The 18442-nt window shown below is 41.4% G+C and overlaps 1 protein-coding gene across 2 annotated transcripts; it reads left to right on the forward strand.

Moving 5' to 3' along the window:
- Positions 1 to 1746: 1746 nt before the first annotated feature.
- Positions 1747 to 18442, forward strand: LOC105050811 (uncharacterized). Of its 2 annotated transcripts, none has more exons than XM_010930979.4 (3): positions 1747 to 1983; positions 2099 to 2266; positions 18070 to 18442. In XM_010930979.4, exons 1-3 carry the CDS (start codon positions 1847 to 1849, stop codon positions 18308 to 18310), a joined length of 546 nt encoding a protein of 181 aa, XP_010929281.1. In that variant the 5' UTR covers positions 1747 to 1846; the 3' UTR covers positions 18311 to 18442. The 2 variants fall into 2 exon arrangements, with proteins under 2 accessions (XP_010929281.1, XP_010929280.1); XM_010930978.4 differs by having other exon boundaries at positions 1751 to 1983; positions 2096 to 2266.

Here is an 18442-nt window from a genome sequence, read left to right on the forward strand (position 1 = left end):
CCAATTTTCCATCACAAGGTATGCATGGATAGAGAAATGCATACCATACAAGATACAATTTTTAGATGCGTTTATCTTTGACTTTCTATATGTATGTGTACAAGATTAACATTATATTATGCAAGCGCTATACATGTGAGAATGCATGCTGGGTTTTGGGTTATGAATTTTGAGTTTGGATCCTCTTGACTTCATTGGTGAATCAGAGGTCTAACTTTTCACCACAGGTAATCGATGGATCTACTAATCCATTTGTGGCTTTTGGACAATAGCTAATGGTTAGGAAATGTGATAAAAGAACGTAGGAAAGCGAACTGGCTATATTTGCGTGGATAAAATTAGCATTATTTTTTACAAAAGCTATTTGTATTTATATGCATAAAGTAAGCACTATATGTATGACAATGTTTGTGATTTGTAGGTGGTAGGTTTTCAGGTTGAATCCTCTCAGGGTTAGGGTCCACTCATAAACTAAAGGTCTCCACTTCCCTGCAATAGGTCATTATTGCATGATGGCAAGTAATGGAGTAGGGTTGTGACAAGGATGGGTGGTGGATTCTAGTTTGGATACTTTCTAATTTCTTGTCCATGGTTTATTTTTTGAAGAGTCAGGATCCTTGGGCCACACGATTGCAATTCTAAGCTCAAGTGGTTGGTGTTTTGTGAAGTAAATTAAAGGAGAGGATATTGTATAAAATTATGACTAACGATCTAAGAAAGTACGAAAATAATAGTGTTTTCTAATTTGCATATATTATGAATCCTATCCATTTTGATATCATTTGTAACAGTGCAAGATCTCATCCAAAAAAATTAGTCGAAAGATATTATTTAGATTCATAAGTCTTATATAAATATCCAAAATTTTCCCTATAAATTACTAATTTAAGACTAAATACAAGTCTGTAGAGATTCTCATATTTTGTAATAGCTTATACAATACTTTATCTAAGAATATTTTACTTGAACATTTGGCCAATGAAATCCAGTGAAGTAATTAGAATCTATTTTTATCTATAGATAGATAATTATGCAGGAAAATTCTTTAGGACTGCCCGTATGTGCAAAAATCTTTAAGTGGCAGAAGAATTTGACCAGACAAGAGTAATCTACACTATATAATCGACTATTGCATCAAGCAATCCATTTGCCCTACCGCAATAAAAGTCATACTTCAAATGCATGTAAGCAATTTCAACCTAAATAATTTACTTGTATACGTATCCACATCCTTTTCAATAAATAGGAATCTTGTTAAAAGCTCTGAAAATGAATGGCTAGACATAAATTTAACGAGCAAAGCAGATTACATCGGCAATAGCACCTCAAAATATTCTACTTCAATCATTTACCCAAAAAAATAATCTACCAAAAAAAATCTTTTACCAAAAAAGAATATTCTAATTCAAAAAGACTCGACTGCCACAAATTTAACTTGTTCCATCCCAAGTAAAATGAATAACACTTGAATATGACATGATATATTAGATAGATGTTATAGTTAGTTTCACCTTATTGATAAAAACGGGGCCATCTAGAAAACCAGAAAAATTAATTGCATATGAGATTATGCTATTCCACTCCAGGGACAAGCCGTCAGACAAATAGTCCACCAGATTTTATCAGGCCAGGGGAAAGGGAAATACATGTCCCCCTCTTGACACTTCCACCACAGCATTATCCTCTAGCCACGTGGCAAGCTCCCAATCCATAAAATGATAAGCCTCAGCCTCCTTCTCCCACCTCTCCATAAACAATACCGCAGTTCAACAAATCTGATGCGACTTGAGACTCATAAACAGAGTACAAGCGAAGGAGAAGCTTTTACCTCCCAAGCAAGAAGACCATGGCTTCAGCCTCCCCTCAACCCAGTTTCCTCACAGGCAACCCCATCTCCCCAATTCCTAAGCCCACAAGGAGGTCACTCCCACCCCAACTGCTCTCGTGCCGGTTTTCCATGGAAAAAGAACCAGACCCGTCTGGGTACGGCTTTGAAAAGCTCCCTCCCTCCACATATTCCACTCCATTACTTTTTTTTTTTTGGCTAGTTAAATTGGTGTCTGATGATATAGGACTTGTATTATGGATTAAGCAGCAGAAGTGAGATAAAGTTGGCTAAATTGGCGATTGTAACGTTGGCGGCTGGTGTGCTGACAGTTGGTTCCGTCCATGATGCCATGGCCGCGAAGTCCGGTGGCAGAGTTGGAGGTCAGGCCTTCCGGTCACCGGCACCAAGGTCGTCAGGCCCGCGAATTAACAATTCAAGGTAAGGAAAGAAGTAGTTTATTATGTGATCAAAGAATTTAATATTGATCATAAATTGAAATGTCCTTTCTTGTCCTGTCACAATTTTACGCATAAAGCTTTATCATATATATTTGTTGCCAAGTCCGGTCACCTTTAGACCCATTAATTTCTTTTATTTGATATGTTAATATGATTTAAATTTTAAATATTTTTTTTAAAAAATCTATAGTGGTAGCGAAGGACAAGATCTATGCTTGAAGCTCACCACTGATCTTATTAGAAGGTGCGGGAGGCAACGCCTTCCGCGGTACGGATTAGTATCAATATTATACTTTCTACCAATCTCGATAGTTTTGTGAGCGAAGTTTGAGAAATCAAATTGCGACTAGGATTTGGAGAGTTCTGAGTGATTGTATTTCTCTTTTCATCATAGTAGAATTTTTCTCTCGTGTCTTGTCCGTGGACGTAGATTTTTCAGCCGAATCACGTAAATTCTATTTTTATTTTTCTTCCCTTCTTTATTTTGTATGATTGTACGAATCTGTTTGTGTCCTATTTTTATGCTTGCTGTAACATGATAAGATGGGTGTTGTTCTAAAGCTCCTCTAAAATATACAGTGGCTTGTTCCAAGGAGTTGGATATCTCTATTATGATCATTCAATTTCTAGAAGCTAACTTTAGCTGAGCAAAAGAATCATATTTGGACTAGTAACTTTAGAATGGTCATGAGCAATCGTTGGGTGGGGTATTTGGATTTTGAGCAGAATGCAGAGTTGGCCCGTAGAGCGAAGGGGGGAAATGTGATCCGGTGTCAAGTTTTTTTTGATGGGAACGGAAGCTGCAAAGCAGCCACCTTTTGTTCTTTTTTTGTTTTCGATGAAAAGGGAGGAGAAGAATCCACCCGAATTTATTAAGGAAAAAGATTACAAAAAAGAAAGTATACGGAAGAGTAGGAGAAGCCCCCCACAGATATTTACAGGGACATAGAAGAAACAGCAAAACAGAAAAATGACAGAGACAGTATATGCAGAGAGAGACAAGGAAGAGAAAAAGCAAAACCACAACACAGTATTCAGCAAGGAGAAGAAGAAGAACCAACAAAGTACAAGACCAAAAAGAATAGAGAAGAGAGATAAGCTTCGAGCCAAAAACATTAGTGTCCAATCAGAGCCAGCTAGCGACAGGAAACCTCCCAGAAGTAAACAGCAATAAGAGATCCCAATCCATATATGAATGGCACATCCAAAATCAAAGCCAAGTCCCTCGCCATTGAAGCATCAACTACAGCCATAACGACAAGGGAACAAGAATCCAAAGGGGCAAAAGGAGGGAATCAGATGGAACCAGAGAGAGCATGCGTGCAAATGAGCCGCTGTTGCAACAACCCAAACCCGATGGCATGCGTGCAAATGTGATCCGGTGTCAAGTGAAGGTAAGCTCCAAGAAATTTCATGAGCACTTACTAGTGGTAGGGATATGTTTGAAAGCATCGTAGTAGATCCTATCGCTTAGCCGACTACCAAGTCTTCTTGTCTTCGAACTGATTAGAGGAGCTACACCCATTAAGCTACTACCACTCAACCCGACTTGAATTGATGAGTCCTGTATGGCAGAGTTGACACCGGCCACCATCGTGGTTACCCGGCCAATTAAGGGCAGCATACTCCCAGTCATTACAAAACCGACTACATTTTACATGCCATCCATGACCCACTACACCAAATAATGCTTGGTTTGTATTTGACTTCATACTCGGTGTATGACCGACTATACCATTGGACCGTGGGGCACCACCCCTCTCCCCCAGCTTTATCTTGTCAACTCCGACAATGCAGACCTCTGCCGACTAGTTGAGTACCGAATATGGCTGTCATGCCATTCTGACAAGCCACATCAAGATCATGTCACTCAGACGTCATATTCTAGCTGGCTAGCTGCGCACCGTAATGAGATTTACGAATTCATTAAATACGTCTATAGAATCATTTATTATACCCCACGTATGGTAGCGTCCGCCATCTTATCCAGGCCGAATAGAAGGCACACTCGCTATTAGCATTTAAAGACGCCCACGTGGCACCATACGGCACCGTACGATAGGATATGATAGATATGATCATTTATCCTCTCACCATTTATTTTTCTCCCTCTATAAATAGAGGTAAGCAGGGACCCCTCAGGTATGCATACTATTTGCAATCCAGAGACTCTATCGCTCTTTTCCCTCAAGCCATCTCACTGACGAGTATCGAAGGGTTCTCGTCGAAGCCACCTTCGACGGGACTTATTTTGTAGACCCCTTTACTCCGACGTTGAGCGGAACTTAGCACCATCCTTTTTCGATCAATCTCACCGCCCTCAGTCTCGGTCTTGACTGTGTGTACCTTTTTCAATGACAATACATCATCTTTCGGCACTTCCACCGTCTACCAACAAGTGTGGCCCCTAGTCGGCTTCAAGCCGACTACCGACAACCCACCAGAGAAAGGCCACAACAATTTGGCATCCCAGGAAGGAGGGAATCAAGCAGAGAAAAATCTTTTCTCTTTCAAGGATCTCCATGGCCAAGACAAGGGCACAGAATATTTCTGCAGATTTTGTTCGACGCTCGTCATGGCACGACGCACTTCTAGCGACCCATAGAGAACCGAGTGCTTCACGATCATCAGTGATGGCAAATTTTGGGTTTGCTGCTCTCGTGCAGCAGATAAAAAATCTAATGGAGGCTGTCCAAAGTCTCTAACAACAGCAACAATAGCAATGGCGGCTGGAAATGGTCGCACTATGTGATGTGCCTTTTAGGCACAGTCACTAACCGTGATCTCCAACCCACCACTCTATGTGGCACTCCCGCCGAGCGAGTTATCCATCCGTCCGACGGTCACTGTGTTCAGAATCTCGATGTGTTTAGCATGCCGATTCCGACGACCACCAGCCTCCACATTCTCCTCGACGAACTTAGCACAAGGGGAAGAGGCTGCGGTCTCTGTTAAGATCTTTTTCTTCTAGAAAAGGTTTTACTCCAGATTTCTCATGACATCCTGATATGTCGCAATAATAACTGGACAAATACGATTGGGAATTAAAGGAGATAGATCACCGTCTAAAACGGCTCCAGACCAACCATCGAGACCCAACCAAGGAATTTGGCATCAGTACGAGTCTGCTTTTCTCAAGACAGATCCTCGATCAATCGATTCCTAGTCGGTTCAAAATATCGTAAATCGAGCCGTACGATGGCTCCACTGATCCACTCGATCATCTTGAAAGCTACAAAACTCTTATGCTTCTACAAGGGTCATCTGACATCCTCCTCTGCATTACCTTCCCGATTACCCTCCAAAAAATCGTACAAGCGTGGTACTCGGGGCTACAATCAGGAAGCATCAACTCTTTTGAGCAGTTCGAGCAACTGTTCGTTACATACTTCGGCATAAATCAGAGAGTGCCTAGAACCACTGACAGCCTCTTCTCCATCCGACAGCAGAACGATGGGTCTTTGCAGGAGTTTGTGGCTCGTTTCAACACCGCCACCCAGAAGGTCAAGGACCTCGATGAGGTAATGGCCATCGCAGTGATGAAGCAGAGACTCTGGAGCTCCAAGTTCACCTACTCTCTGGACAAGACGCTTTCTCGATCCTATATCGAACTTCTCGAGCACACATAGAAGTACATCTACGTCAAGAAAGCTACGACTGATTGATGCCAGTTCATGGAAAAGGGCTAAAAGAAGAAGGCAAAGAAAGAAGGAGTCTCTGAGGAGCCTAATCGGATCTGTACCGAGAAGGAGGCTCCACCTTCCCGATTAAGCCAAAAGCCTAAGAACTTTGTGAGCAGGTATAACTCCTGCACCTCTCTGGCTACTTTTCGATCGTAGGTTCTTATGAAGATAGAGGGGGAGAACTTCCTTTACCGACCTCCACTGATGAAGATGAAATCTCATGATCAAAAGTGCTACTATCGCTTCCATCACGATCACGGACATAATACGGAAGAGTGCCGCCAGCTGAAGAATGAGATTGAGGACCTAATAAGGTGAGGATATCTCAAGAAGTATGTGCGGGAGCAACCTACGCAACTACCTTTTGATCCACCTCATCCTAAACCTGAGGAAGAGATTCACGTCCAACTGATAGTGGGCATGATCAATATAATCTCGATGGGACCACGACTCCGAGGGATAGACGACTGCAGAAGCACTTTCAAGCATCAGTAGGCTGACAACGACATCATCTTTATTGAAGTGGATTTGAGAGGAGTATAGACTCCATACAATGATGCTATAGTTATATCAATGACAATTGCCAACTATGATGTAAAAAGATGTCTTCTTGATAATGAAAATTCCGTCGACGTGATTTTTTACGACTGCTTCTTCCATATGTGATGACTTTCTTCTAAACCTCTCAAATTAGTCAATATTCCTCTATTCAAGTTTATAGGTGACTCAGTGAAAATGAAGGACGAGATCGAACTCCCTGTCACGATCGGACAATCACCTCGACAGTTGACCGTTCGTCTCAACTTTTTCATAGCTCGAGTCCATCCGCCTGCAACATCATCTTAAGACGATTCGGATTGAATACGCTTCGAGCAGTCATCTCAACTTACCATCTGCTCATACACTTTTCGATAAGGGACGGACTCGACGAGATACGAAGAGACCAACAGTTGGTCCAACAATACTATTTAACCACTCTCAATGAAAAAAGACTAGCTGAAGCTCTCCTCATTGACGATGGGCTGGATCAGAGAGAAGTCAAAAGAGGGGAGAACCCATGGAGTAACTCATCTCAGTTCTCCTATATGGTGGAGACCCGACTAAAATCATTCAAGTCGGATCTTCATTAAGCGAGAAAATGTGAGAGAAGCTGACTGATTTTCTAAGAAGAAACACCAACGTCTTCGTCTGACATGTCGGGCATCCCTTCAAAAGTCATTGTCCACTGACTAAATGTCGATCCCGACCACAAACCAATGAGATAAAAGAAAAGAAGCTTCACTCCAAAGTGACAGAAGGCCATCGAAGAAGAGGTTGATAAGTTATTGACAGCTGACTTCATCCATGAGACAACCTATCCGGATTAACTCGTGAATATAGTGATGGTCAAAAAAGCTAATGGTAAATGGTGGATCTGCATTGACTACACCGACTTGAATAAAGTCTGTCCCAAGAATAGCTTTTCACTCTCCTGATTAGATTAATTAGTCGATGCAACGTCGGGACATCAGCTGCTCAGCTTCATGGATAACTTCTTTGGCTTCAATCAAATCTGGATGGCGCTCGAGGATGAGAAGAAGACGATGTTTATCACTGACAAGGGTCTATATTGCTACAAAGTCATATCCTTTGACCTCAAAAATGTCAGAGCAACATATCAGAGGCTGGTCAATAAAGTCTTTAACGACCAGATTGGATACAACATGGAGGTCTACATTGATGACATGCTTGTAAAAAGCACTGAAGCTGTCCTCCATATCAATGATCTAGCTGAAGCTTTCGACGTCCTTAAGAGGCACCAGATGAAACTAAACCCGACTAAGTGTACCTTCGACATCATGTCAAAAAAGTTTTTCGACTTTATGATGATAAAGAGAGGCATCAAGACCAATCTCGAGAAGATCAAAGTGGTTCTTGATATGAAGCCTCTAAATTTTTGAAAAGACATTCAGAGATTGACGGGACGTATTGCATCCTTAAGCCAGTTCATCTTCAAGTCTGTGGAATGGTACCTTTTCTTTTTTAAAATCCTCAAGCAAATGAAGGACTTCATCTGGATGGAGGAATGTCAAAAATCTTTTGATGAGTTAAAGCAGTACCTTAGCTTTCCTCTGCTTCTGATAAAATCCAGCACCAATGATGAATTACTCATGTATGTGGTGATGACTTTTGAAGCCATCCGCTCGATGCTAGTCCGAGAAGAAGACAAAGTGCAGAAGCCTATCTACTATATAAGTTGGGTGCTGCATGATGTCAAGATAAGATATTTTTGGATTGAAAAGGTTGTATTCGCAATCATAATGACTATTCGGTGATTACAAACCTATTTTCAAGCCCATTCGATGAAAGTTCTGACCAACCTCTCCTTGAGGATTTTACTTCACAGATCGGACACCTTAGGAAGAATGGTGAAGTGGACAATGAACTCATCGAGTTCGACCTTTCTTTTATCTCAAGATCTTCGATGAAGGTCCAGATTCTCATCGATTTTATTATCGAGTGCACCCCAACCGATAATGACCAAGTGGAACATAACTCTCTGGAGGACACTCAAAAAATCCGCATGGATTCTACACGTGGATGGAGCTTCAAAAGCTTAAGGATGTGGTACAAGCCTAATTCTGACCAACATCGATGAGATGGTGATCGAGTATGTTCTATGGTTCGATTTTAAAGCTTCAAAAAATCAAGCGGAGTACAAAGTCCTAATAGTCGGACTAAAGATCGCTAGAGATCTTGATGTGAAATGCTTATGGGTGTTCACCGACTCGTAACTCATCGTCGGATAGTCCAGAGGAGAATATGTAGTATGAGATCTTGTTCTCTCTAGGTATCTACAAAAGCTTAAATCTCTACAATTGTGCTTTGACTATTTTGAGATCTTCCACATCTCTTGTTCGAAGAATGTCCGAGCCGACTCTCTGTCTCATCTCGCTACCTTCGGTTGTGGTGAGCTTGAAAAAATTTTTATCAGATATTTTGAGAGCCTGAGCATCGACTCAGAAGAAGAAGTTCACCAAATTCAAGTCGGATATCAGTCGAGTTGGATTGACCCATTCATCAACTTCTTGACGGATGGAACCTTTCCGGTTAATCTCGCCAAGGCATGCCGACTGAAAAGATTGACAATTCGGTACATGATGATTGATGATTAGCTCTACAGAAGGTCAGCATCTCTACTCCCGCTTAAGTATCTCCGACCTTCCAAGACTGACTACACTCTTTGAGAGGTATATAAAGGCATTTGCGGCAATCACTTGGGGGGCAAGTCACTGTCCTACAAAATTCTCTGACAAGGATACTACTGGCCGATCATGCAAAAGGATGTCTATAATTTGGTGTAGAAATGTGATCAATATCAAAAGTTTGTCAACATCCAGAGGCTTCTGTCCAGTCGCCTTACAATCATTTCGGTATCCTGACCATTCGACCAATGGGTGTCGACATACTTGATCCGTTCACATCTGCTAACGGACAAAGGAGATTTTTCATAGTGGCTATCGACTACTTTACTAAGTGGATCGAAGTCGAACCACTAGCGCAGATAACGAAGCAGAAGACTATCAATTTTCTATAAAAATCCATCATCTACCGATTTGGTCTATCCCGAGTGATCATCACTGACAACGGCCAACAGTTCAATAACGTCAAGTTTGAAGAGTTCTGTGCGAGGTATCATATCATCCATAAACTCACTTCAGTCAGACATCTTCAATCCAATGGAGAAGCTGAGGTGACCAACAGGATGATTCTCCAAGACCTGAAGACTAAAATCGATCAAGCTAAAGCAAACTGGACCGATGAGCTTCACAGTGTCCTATGGTCTTATCGAACAACTCCTCTGATCTCATCGGAGAGACTCTATTCAAGTTGATATTCGGGATTGAAGCTATAATTTTAGTTGAAATCAGCTTACCTTCAACTTAAGTAGAATACTACGACGAATCAACCAATTCGGACAAGAGACAAGAAGACGTAGATTTGCTCGAGAAAATTCAAAAATAAACTCAGCAGAGAATGATCTTCTACCAACAAAGGATAACTCAGTATTATAACTCCTGAGTCAAACCAAAAATCTTTCGAGTAGGAGACTTAATCCTCAAAAGAGTAGAAATCTCCAAGTCCATTGAGTAAGAGAAGCTATTTCCAAATTGAGAAGGTCCCTACAGAATCTCAGCAGTCCTGCAATCGGAGGTCTACAAAATTGAGAACTTGGACGGCATCGAGATCTCTCGAACCTAGAATGTCGAGAACGTACCAATGTATTATTAATAAGAATGCCTTCATTAATAAAAAGGTCTTTCTTTCTGCAAATTCTGTGCCTTACAGTTCAAGTTCTCGAAGATCTACAACACAACCACTCTCTCGTCGACTTGTACCCGATGAAGTGCTAGTCGGCTCATACTCAACTACCGAAGCTGGGAGTGGACCCGTTCCTAATGCGGGTGGATCCCTCAATCGTAAGTGTGCTTGCCAAAAGTTGCAGCGCTAGGTTGAACATGAGATATAGACGAAATCATTGTGTTGTCGACTAATACCAATTAGTGGAGTCGTGAGGTCTGACATCTAACGGTGTACCTATCCGAGTGCCAACGAGCCCGATCGGATCTGTAAGCCGCGAAGCCATAACACCGATGGAGCAAGTATAGTGTTCGACAAATAATCGGATATCGAAGCTGCATGGTCTGACAACCGCCACAATACTCACATCGATCCAAGGGCCATGAGCATGTAAGCTGCAGTTCGTCATACGATTCGACGAAAGTAAATTATGGTAGGTCGGCTCACTACCTACTACCAGGGATCCAATGATCCGGATTAAAGATAAAATTTTTTTCTGAGTTCTTACTCAATGGAACAATCTACGACTACAACTCCAATCCAATCGAGTTCAATTTAATCGAGTTCGCTTACCAACTACAAGACTTAGAAGATTTTATCAAATCTATTGGTTCAGTTATAACTTACTCGGTTTGTCATTTCCAACTGACTGCTATGATTTATTACCGACTTCATTACTTAGCTAATTTTATAAAAAGATTGCTAAGTGAGTAAAAGAGGAAAGCATACATAAAAATCAAGTCAGACAATTTACAAGTTAAAAGAGAAGATAATTTTATTTCATTTCAAAGGTGTTCAATACAAAATGAGAGCACTATATTAGATGTATGTCCTAGAAGTCCATATGGCTGGCACATTATAATAAATTTAGGACATAATTTTATACTTAATACATTGATTTGATCAATAAAAGGATAAATTTATTTTTCATTCAAGTGTGATGTATCCTTAAATCATCCATGAGATTAATTTTTGATATATATTTTCAAGGTGTTGAGAATTAGAGACATGTATTTGATTCGTAAATACTCCCGATAATAGGATCATCATGAGGATGGTGATCGATCTGGATAGACTGGTGCACAGATCACTTTCTTCAGAATAGATAGATCTCTAGTCTACAATATAGAGATACTAGACGATGAGTGTGGATAGTTGTTAGAGAATAACTAGTACTGAGCGTGACTATATGAGAGATCACTTGAATTTTTACTCGATCGTCAGTGATCATCTCGATGTGTAGTTGTGTGACTGATTTTTTGATCTGAGATGGTACTGTTGCTCGTAGTGAGACTGCTGAAGTTTGATTGACATATAAACATGAGTCTTAATGAGCTCTTGTAGTGGATATTGACGACAGTTGGTCCACTGTAGGAGTAGGATGTGCATCAAGATGGGATCTATCAATCTTGATAGAAAAAAATAGTCCTATGAATTTGAGCGGCTAAATTTGAGATTCTGTGGCCACAGTAATGTGATTGATGGAAAAAAAATTTCATAAAAGTCACAACTGAATTTGAGCTAATCGAATCTATCATATGACTGATGTTGAGGTTTGATGATTTATCCATGACCTGCCATCAAGTCAGGACTCACGATAGAGGGACTGAATCACACGTTAACTATACCTAGAGGTTTATTTAATTCTACTGGATTGTCACTACATACTGCTAGTATCACTAATAGATTGTGAGAGCTCACTAGGGTTGTTCTGAATCGACAATCCTTGATGAGTTAGAATGAATTGTTTTGACCTATTGAGAAGAGTTTCAATGATACTTTGATAGAGATCATTGTATATCTTACTACCAGATAGAATTGGACCTATGGGGTCACACAACAAAGAGATTAAGTCTGAAATTAGTAATTGAGCTTATGAAGTGTCAATTGAATTTAAAAAAATCTGATTGGATTCAAGGTAACCTTACTAGCATGTGGTTGGATCCAATTCTTCTTTCTGTTTGGATTTCTTATTTGATAAGATAATTCAAACTGAATTATCTATTAATAATCTAAATGAATAAGATTCATTGGACTCTAATTGTTGGGTGTTTAAGGTTTTGGATCAAATAAATTAAGGGTGCAAGTCCCTTATTAATTTTTTTAATAGTTATAATGGGGTGCCACCTTGATTTGATCAAGTTGGACGTGTCTTATGATTAGAGGATCTTTTGATTTCATATGGAGCATCCCTTGGGTGCAAAAGAGGGTGTGAAATAATGGGTGCAAGAGCTCCAAGAGTTGGCGCCTAATAGGATTTCTAATGTAAGTTGAATAACTAAAGTTATTAGGAAACTCAATGTAAGTAAGACTTGTATTAAGAGATTGAATAGGATTCAATCCTCATATCTATTTAAAGAACCTTCTCTAAGGTCCCTAGAGCATCCAACCAGCAGCCCACGCCCACCTTTGGAGACCCCCATGCCCTCTCTTCCTCTCCCTTCTCTTCTCTCTTGGGCATCCCACATGTCCCATCTTTGGGTGTCCCATCTTTCACGCCCAAAAGGGCCTTGGCGTCCCCTCTTATGTGCAGGTTCCTGATGCTAGTAGCAGCATAATCTAGGGAGAGAAAGGTAAGAAAAGAAGAGAAGAAGAAGATCAAGAAAAGAGATCAAGTGTTGATCGCGATCCAGGCTTCGTTTAGATTCGACAGACTGAATTTTTTTAGAAAAAAAAATTTAATTTGAAGAGGGCTGCTCCAAGCTAATCTTGAGTGGATACACGTAGAGGCTGGCCACTTGTGTGGCTAAAAAAAAAATTTTCTCACCTAGATCTAGATTCGAAGAAAAAAATTACGAAACAGGTATGCGATTTGATCACAATCTGAATTTCAGTATACGTCAATTTTAGCATATAAGATAGATCCTTGTGGTTTTATATTTTCATGCATGTATGATTCAGATTAAAAGTATTTTAATCTTGTTGTCACTGCAGTGTTTAAAAAATAAAGTTTTAAAACACACATGCATATCCCCAATCTCGAATTCCAACACATTATAAGAAAGTACATGGCAGAAAATCAAAAAGAAAAGGAGTACAAGAGAAATCTAAAAAGTAGGATGGGGCGGCCCTCCTCGACCTTCGCTTTCTCATTGCTCAGCTCGTTCGATTTCTTGTCGACTTAAATGGAGCTTGGATCCAGCTTGGGCGTGAGATGGCAGACCTGCTTCTTACATTCCTTACATCTGAGCTGGTATGCATCCACATCGGTATCAGCAAGCGCATCCTCATACTCCTTTGAACTATAAAACTCGATCAATGTCCGAGAAGCAGCTTCCTAGGTCCGAATTTCTATCGCAGTCAATTTCTGTTTTAGCTCGATGGCAGTCTTCTCGGCTTTCTTGACGGCATTCTCAGCCTCTTTAGCAGCCTTCTCAGTCTTCTGCACCTTTTTTTTCTCCTCGGTGAGGATGCTCTCAGTCGACTCCATCTCCTTCTGATAGTCGACCTTCAATTTTTTGAACTCTTTTTTTTTTCTCTGTTGGGTTGCCAAAATCATCAATTTAGCCTCCAGCAAGATTATTCTCTCTCACTCTTCGATAGCTCAGAGGAGCTCATTAGAGACCTCGCCCACGCACGAGCGGTCTAGGCCTGATCTTCCAAATTATGGTTGATCTGAGCAGATTTGATCAATCCCTCCGATAAAATTGTAATGTCATGGATCATCTACAAAATAGAAAAGATGGCTAAGTCATCTAATTGGCCAAAAATAATTTGAAAAGAAATCGAATAAGGAAAGATCGAAGACTTCTCCCGATCAACGACATGTAAGTGTCCGATTGAATCTTCGAGATTAAGCACGCTTTCTTGACTTTCCGATCTACGGGAAGCATCACCATTCTCGCCAACTCCCCAATAAGTTGGCGGTCTTGAAGTGCCTGATCGGTGGCTTTGAAGCGCATCCCGATCGCAATAGTTGGCTCCCCAAAAGGCAAATATGGATCATTGTCTGTAGTAAAAGTGGGGAGCATCGGTGCCTTACCTTTGTCGGTACCCTTGTCGGCAGCTTCTCGACCTCCTTCGAACCCAGTTTGGATCGAAAGGGCTTGTACCGCTTCAGCTGGTCTTACCCATGGCTCGACGACCACCACATCCTTGTCGATCGAGGGAGAAGTCGCGATCGTGACGACTTCAATGGCAGGTGGTGGGGATGAACACTCTGGTGGTACTCGAGCGATAATGACAGCTGTGTACTCCTCGGTACCCGAAGAGGAGACTCTTCTCTCGGCTTCTTCAATGGCCAAGAGGAAACACCGGGCCTGGATGACACCTTCGTCTTTTTCTTCCAGACTGCTTCTTTGAGGGATTCCACCGTAACCCTCACACCAATATGAATATGACAAAAAAAAGTCAGTCTACGAATAAAGTAAAAGCTATAAAAAGTCTGCAGGAAAGAAGACTACAGAGATGACTAGTCAGACTTATTCTAGCATCATAAAGGGACTGCTCCTTGAGCAGCTCCTAATGTGGAGAAACCTGGACTTCGTAGAACTTCTCGTATGTCTCCCGACTCCCTCCAGGATTGTCTCATTTCTATTCGGAGATAGATTGGGAGTCATTCAGATCCAGTCAAAGCCCCACAGGTGATCGGTAGTAATATAGAAACTTTGTTCTTCTACCCGTGGATGGAAGAAGGAAGCTTCTTGAACAACTGTTGATGGGGCCGAGGATAGAAGAACCACCATCTCTATTTTCAAAGATATTTTTTCAATATAAAAATAATTCAAAATAAGAAAACTCGGGGCTCAACCCAAAGAAGGTGACAAAGAACAACAAAACAAGCTAAGATCCTAAAAGTGTTGGGGGTAAGCTGTGTAAAGACGATCTCGTATAGGTCAATAATATTGGTAAAGAAGGGGTGCAGAGGAAATTAGAGTTCTGATCGAAGGAACTCCTCATAGATGGCAATATAGCCATGGAGGACGAACAACCCAACCTTCTTCGCTAGACGCCATCATCTGATACCAACTATGGATGTAATAATGTCCCCTTAGTCGATCGATAGCTACCTCCGACAACTCAAACCTCTCAATGAGAGGTCTGAAGGGGTTCTCGACAGCAGATCATTTGTCCGACTCCTCATAGTCTGAATGATTCTGTCGAGAAGTTGTCTCTTCAGGCTCATCTTGAGGAACTTCCTCAGTCTCCTTTGGGCGGTTGGAGTCCAAGAACTGCAATCTCCGACTGGGTTCTCGTCTCCAGACTCTCTACCAGCAGAGGCCATAAAGAGAAGAAGAGACTTAAATAGAAGATCAAAAAGAAGAGAAAAAGATCGAGAAAAAAACTTCTAGAGGAAAAGATCGATGGCGACGGAAGACCGGTGCCGGAGGAGATGACTCGTTGATGGCACAACCTAAGCTCTCTGCTAAGAAGGGGGCAGGAAAGACTTGAGACAGAGCGGGCACTCTGGAATCGAAAACAAGACTAAGGAAGGAAGTCCCTATTTATAGATTTCTTCGATGGTCGGGATCGACACTGAGTACCATGCCTTACTCGGAGATCTTGACATGTGACGGCAATCTTGATCGACGATCTCAGCGCCCATTCGACACACCATCGCTTAGATCTCGCCAAATAAGCTAAATCCACATGATAATAAGCTGGGCCAATAGATGCCCGACATGCGGACGACCCTGATATACGTGTTCATTATTATTCTGTCAGCCGATCTTTTGCCATCAATATAAAAAATCATCTCGAGCACTGTGGCATTAACTGCCACACGATCTATAATGGGACAACGCAGCCGCACGTTCTGTGAAAAGAAAAGACGATGGTCCACGGAGCGACATAACAACTAAGTGGCAGTCGACAAAAGTAACTCGGATCTGCTCAAAAATGAACTTCTTTCATCCGACTAACCATGCAATTGGATTTGAAAGTTGGGAGTAAGTGTTGGGATAGATCCCAGTCGCTTAGCCGACACCAAGCTTTCTCATCTCTGAGCCGACTAGAGGAGCTACACCGTCTAAGCTACTGTCACTCAATCTGACTCGGATTGATGAGTCCTATTCAGCAGGGTCGATGCCAACCACCATCATGGACATCCGACCGACTAAAAGCAGTATATACTCCCAGTCAGCACAAAGCTGACTCGATTTTACATGCCACCCATGGCCTACTACGTCAAATAATGCTTGGTTTGTAACCGACTTCATACTCGGTATATGGCCGACTACACCATTGGACCGCGAGGCACCACCCCCCCACGGCTTTATCTTGCCGACTTCGACAATACGGGCCTCTGCTGACTAGCTGAGCATCGAACATGGCCGTCATGTCATTCTAACAGGCCACATTAAGGTTATGTCACTCAGACGTCATACTCTGGTCGGCTAGCTGCGCATCGTAATCGGATGCTATGAATTTATTAAATACGCCCACAGAATCATTTATTATACCCCACGTGCGGTAGCATTCGCCACTTTATTCATGCCGAGTAGAAAGCACGCTTGTTGTCAGTATTTAAAGATACTCACGCGGCACCATGCAGTACCATATGATAGAATATGATCGACATGATCACCTATCCTCTCACTATTTATTTTGCTCCCTTTATAAATTGAGATAAGCGGGGATCCCTCCAGGTATGCACGCTATTTGCAACCCAGAGACTCTGTTGCTCTTTTTCCTAAAGCCATCTCACCGACAAGAGTGTCGGACGATCCTCGTCGGAGCTACCTCCGACGGGACTGTCCCTCCACTCCAACACCGAGCGGAACCCAGCACCATCCTTCTTTGATCAATCTCACTATCCTCAGTCTTGACCTTAACTGTGTGCACCTTTTTCAGCGACGGTACATCATCTTCCGGCATTTTCATCGTCTACCAACAGGTGCGACTTCTAGTCGGCTCCAGACTGACTACCGACAACCCATCGAAGAAAGGTCGTAACAGAAAGAATTTAGAAAAAAAGGAAGGTGATGGTGTAGCGAGTCTTTAGACAAAATTTCCTTGATCAGATGTTTCCATGACCCATGTCCTCCCATATGCTACTACGTCACAAGATGCACCTATTACATTCGCATTTGATTCACTTCAGCAGACATTTTCTCTTATTTGGACGTAATTACTTTTGAGGTCGTGAATCCTCTGCAACCCCCACTACTGGAACCTCTGCATGGCATGCTTCACCCCCGCTCCACTCCCCTCTTTTTTTTTTTCCAATTTTTTTTTTGCCACATATTCTATTGTATCTATAAAATAGAAATCAAAGAGATAAAATGGGACCAAACTCCTCAACTGAAAAAAAATAAATAATAATATATATTATATATATATATATATATATAATATATATATATATATATATATATATATATATATATATGAAGCCCAGTCCATGATGTTGTGCTTTTGTATTGCTCTCTTCTTTCCTGTAAAACTGTCTTTATTATCTATCCATCCACGAGGCTATCCTCCTCAAATCTCTTTCTCCTCATCCAAATCTTCTTCCTCACGGAAACATCCGTTCTTAGTGGCAAAAAAAGGGAGAAAATCGCTCTATAGAATCTCTTCTGGTGCATGCATCAGAAGATTTTTATTCATTTGCATCCATCTAAATCTCATGGTCGATGCATGGTCACCAAGATTTTGTTGCATAAACTTCCTCAATTTAATAATAGGTTACCTATGTGGCTCTTATATAATTCACACACCCTTTTCCACAATAGAAATTATCATAGTTTCCATGATTGAGCTTATTAATTACATGATCGAAGGTTTTCTAATTGATCGCATAGCATTCCATTTTGGACAGGACTAATGTATTCATCAACCCACCAGTGGCACCACCTCTCGTTGGTGGGTATGGCTATGGGGTACCATTCTATGGTGGATGGGGCTGGTCTCCTTTCACATTCTTTGCACCAGGGCCCAACGTTGCGATAGGCATTGGAGGAGGGTTTGAAGTATTTGCCGCCTTCTTAGTGCTTGGAGCGATTACAACCGTTATTAGAAGATTTATTGGGCGAAGAGACGATGATGAAGATGACTATTAATGCCATATTGCTATGCCATCATTTATATAACCACGTCTGTATTAAAGGACACCAAAGTTACCACTTTTTTGTATTCGTGATTAATATCTCTACACTTGCAAAATGTATTATAAGAGTAGTAGACTAGTAGTA

Source organism: Elaeis guineensis, chromosome 8 (genome assembly GCF_000442705.2).
Source record: "Elaeis guineensis isolate ETL-2024a chromosome 8, EG11, whole genome shotgun sequence".
NCBI classification, from domain to species: Eukaryota; Viridiplantae; Streptophyta; class Magnoliopsida; order Arecales; family Arecaceae; genus Elaeis; species Elaeis guineensis.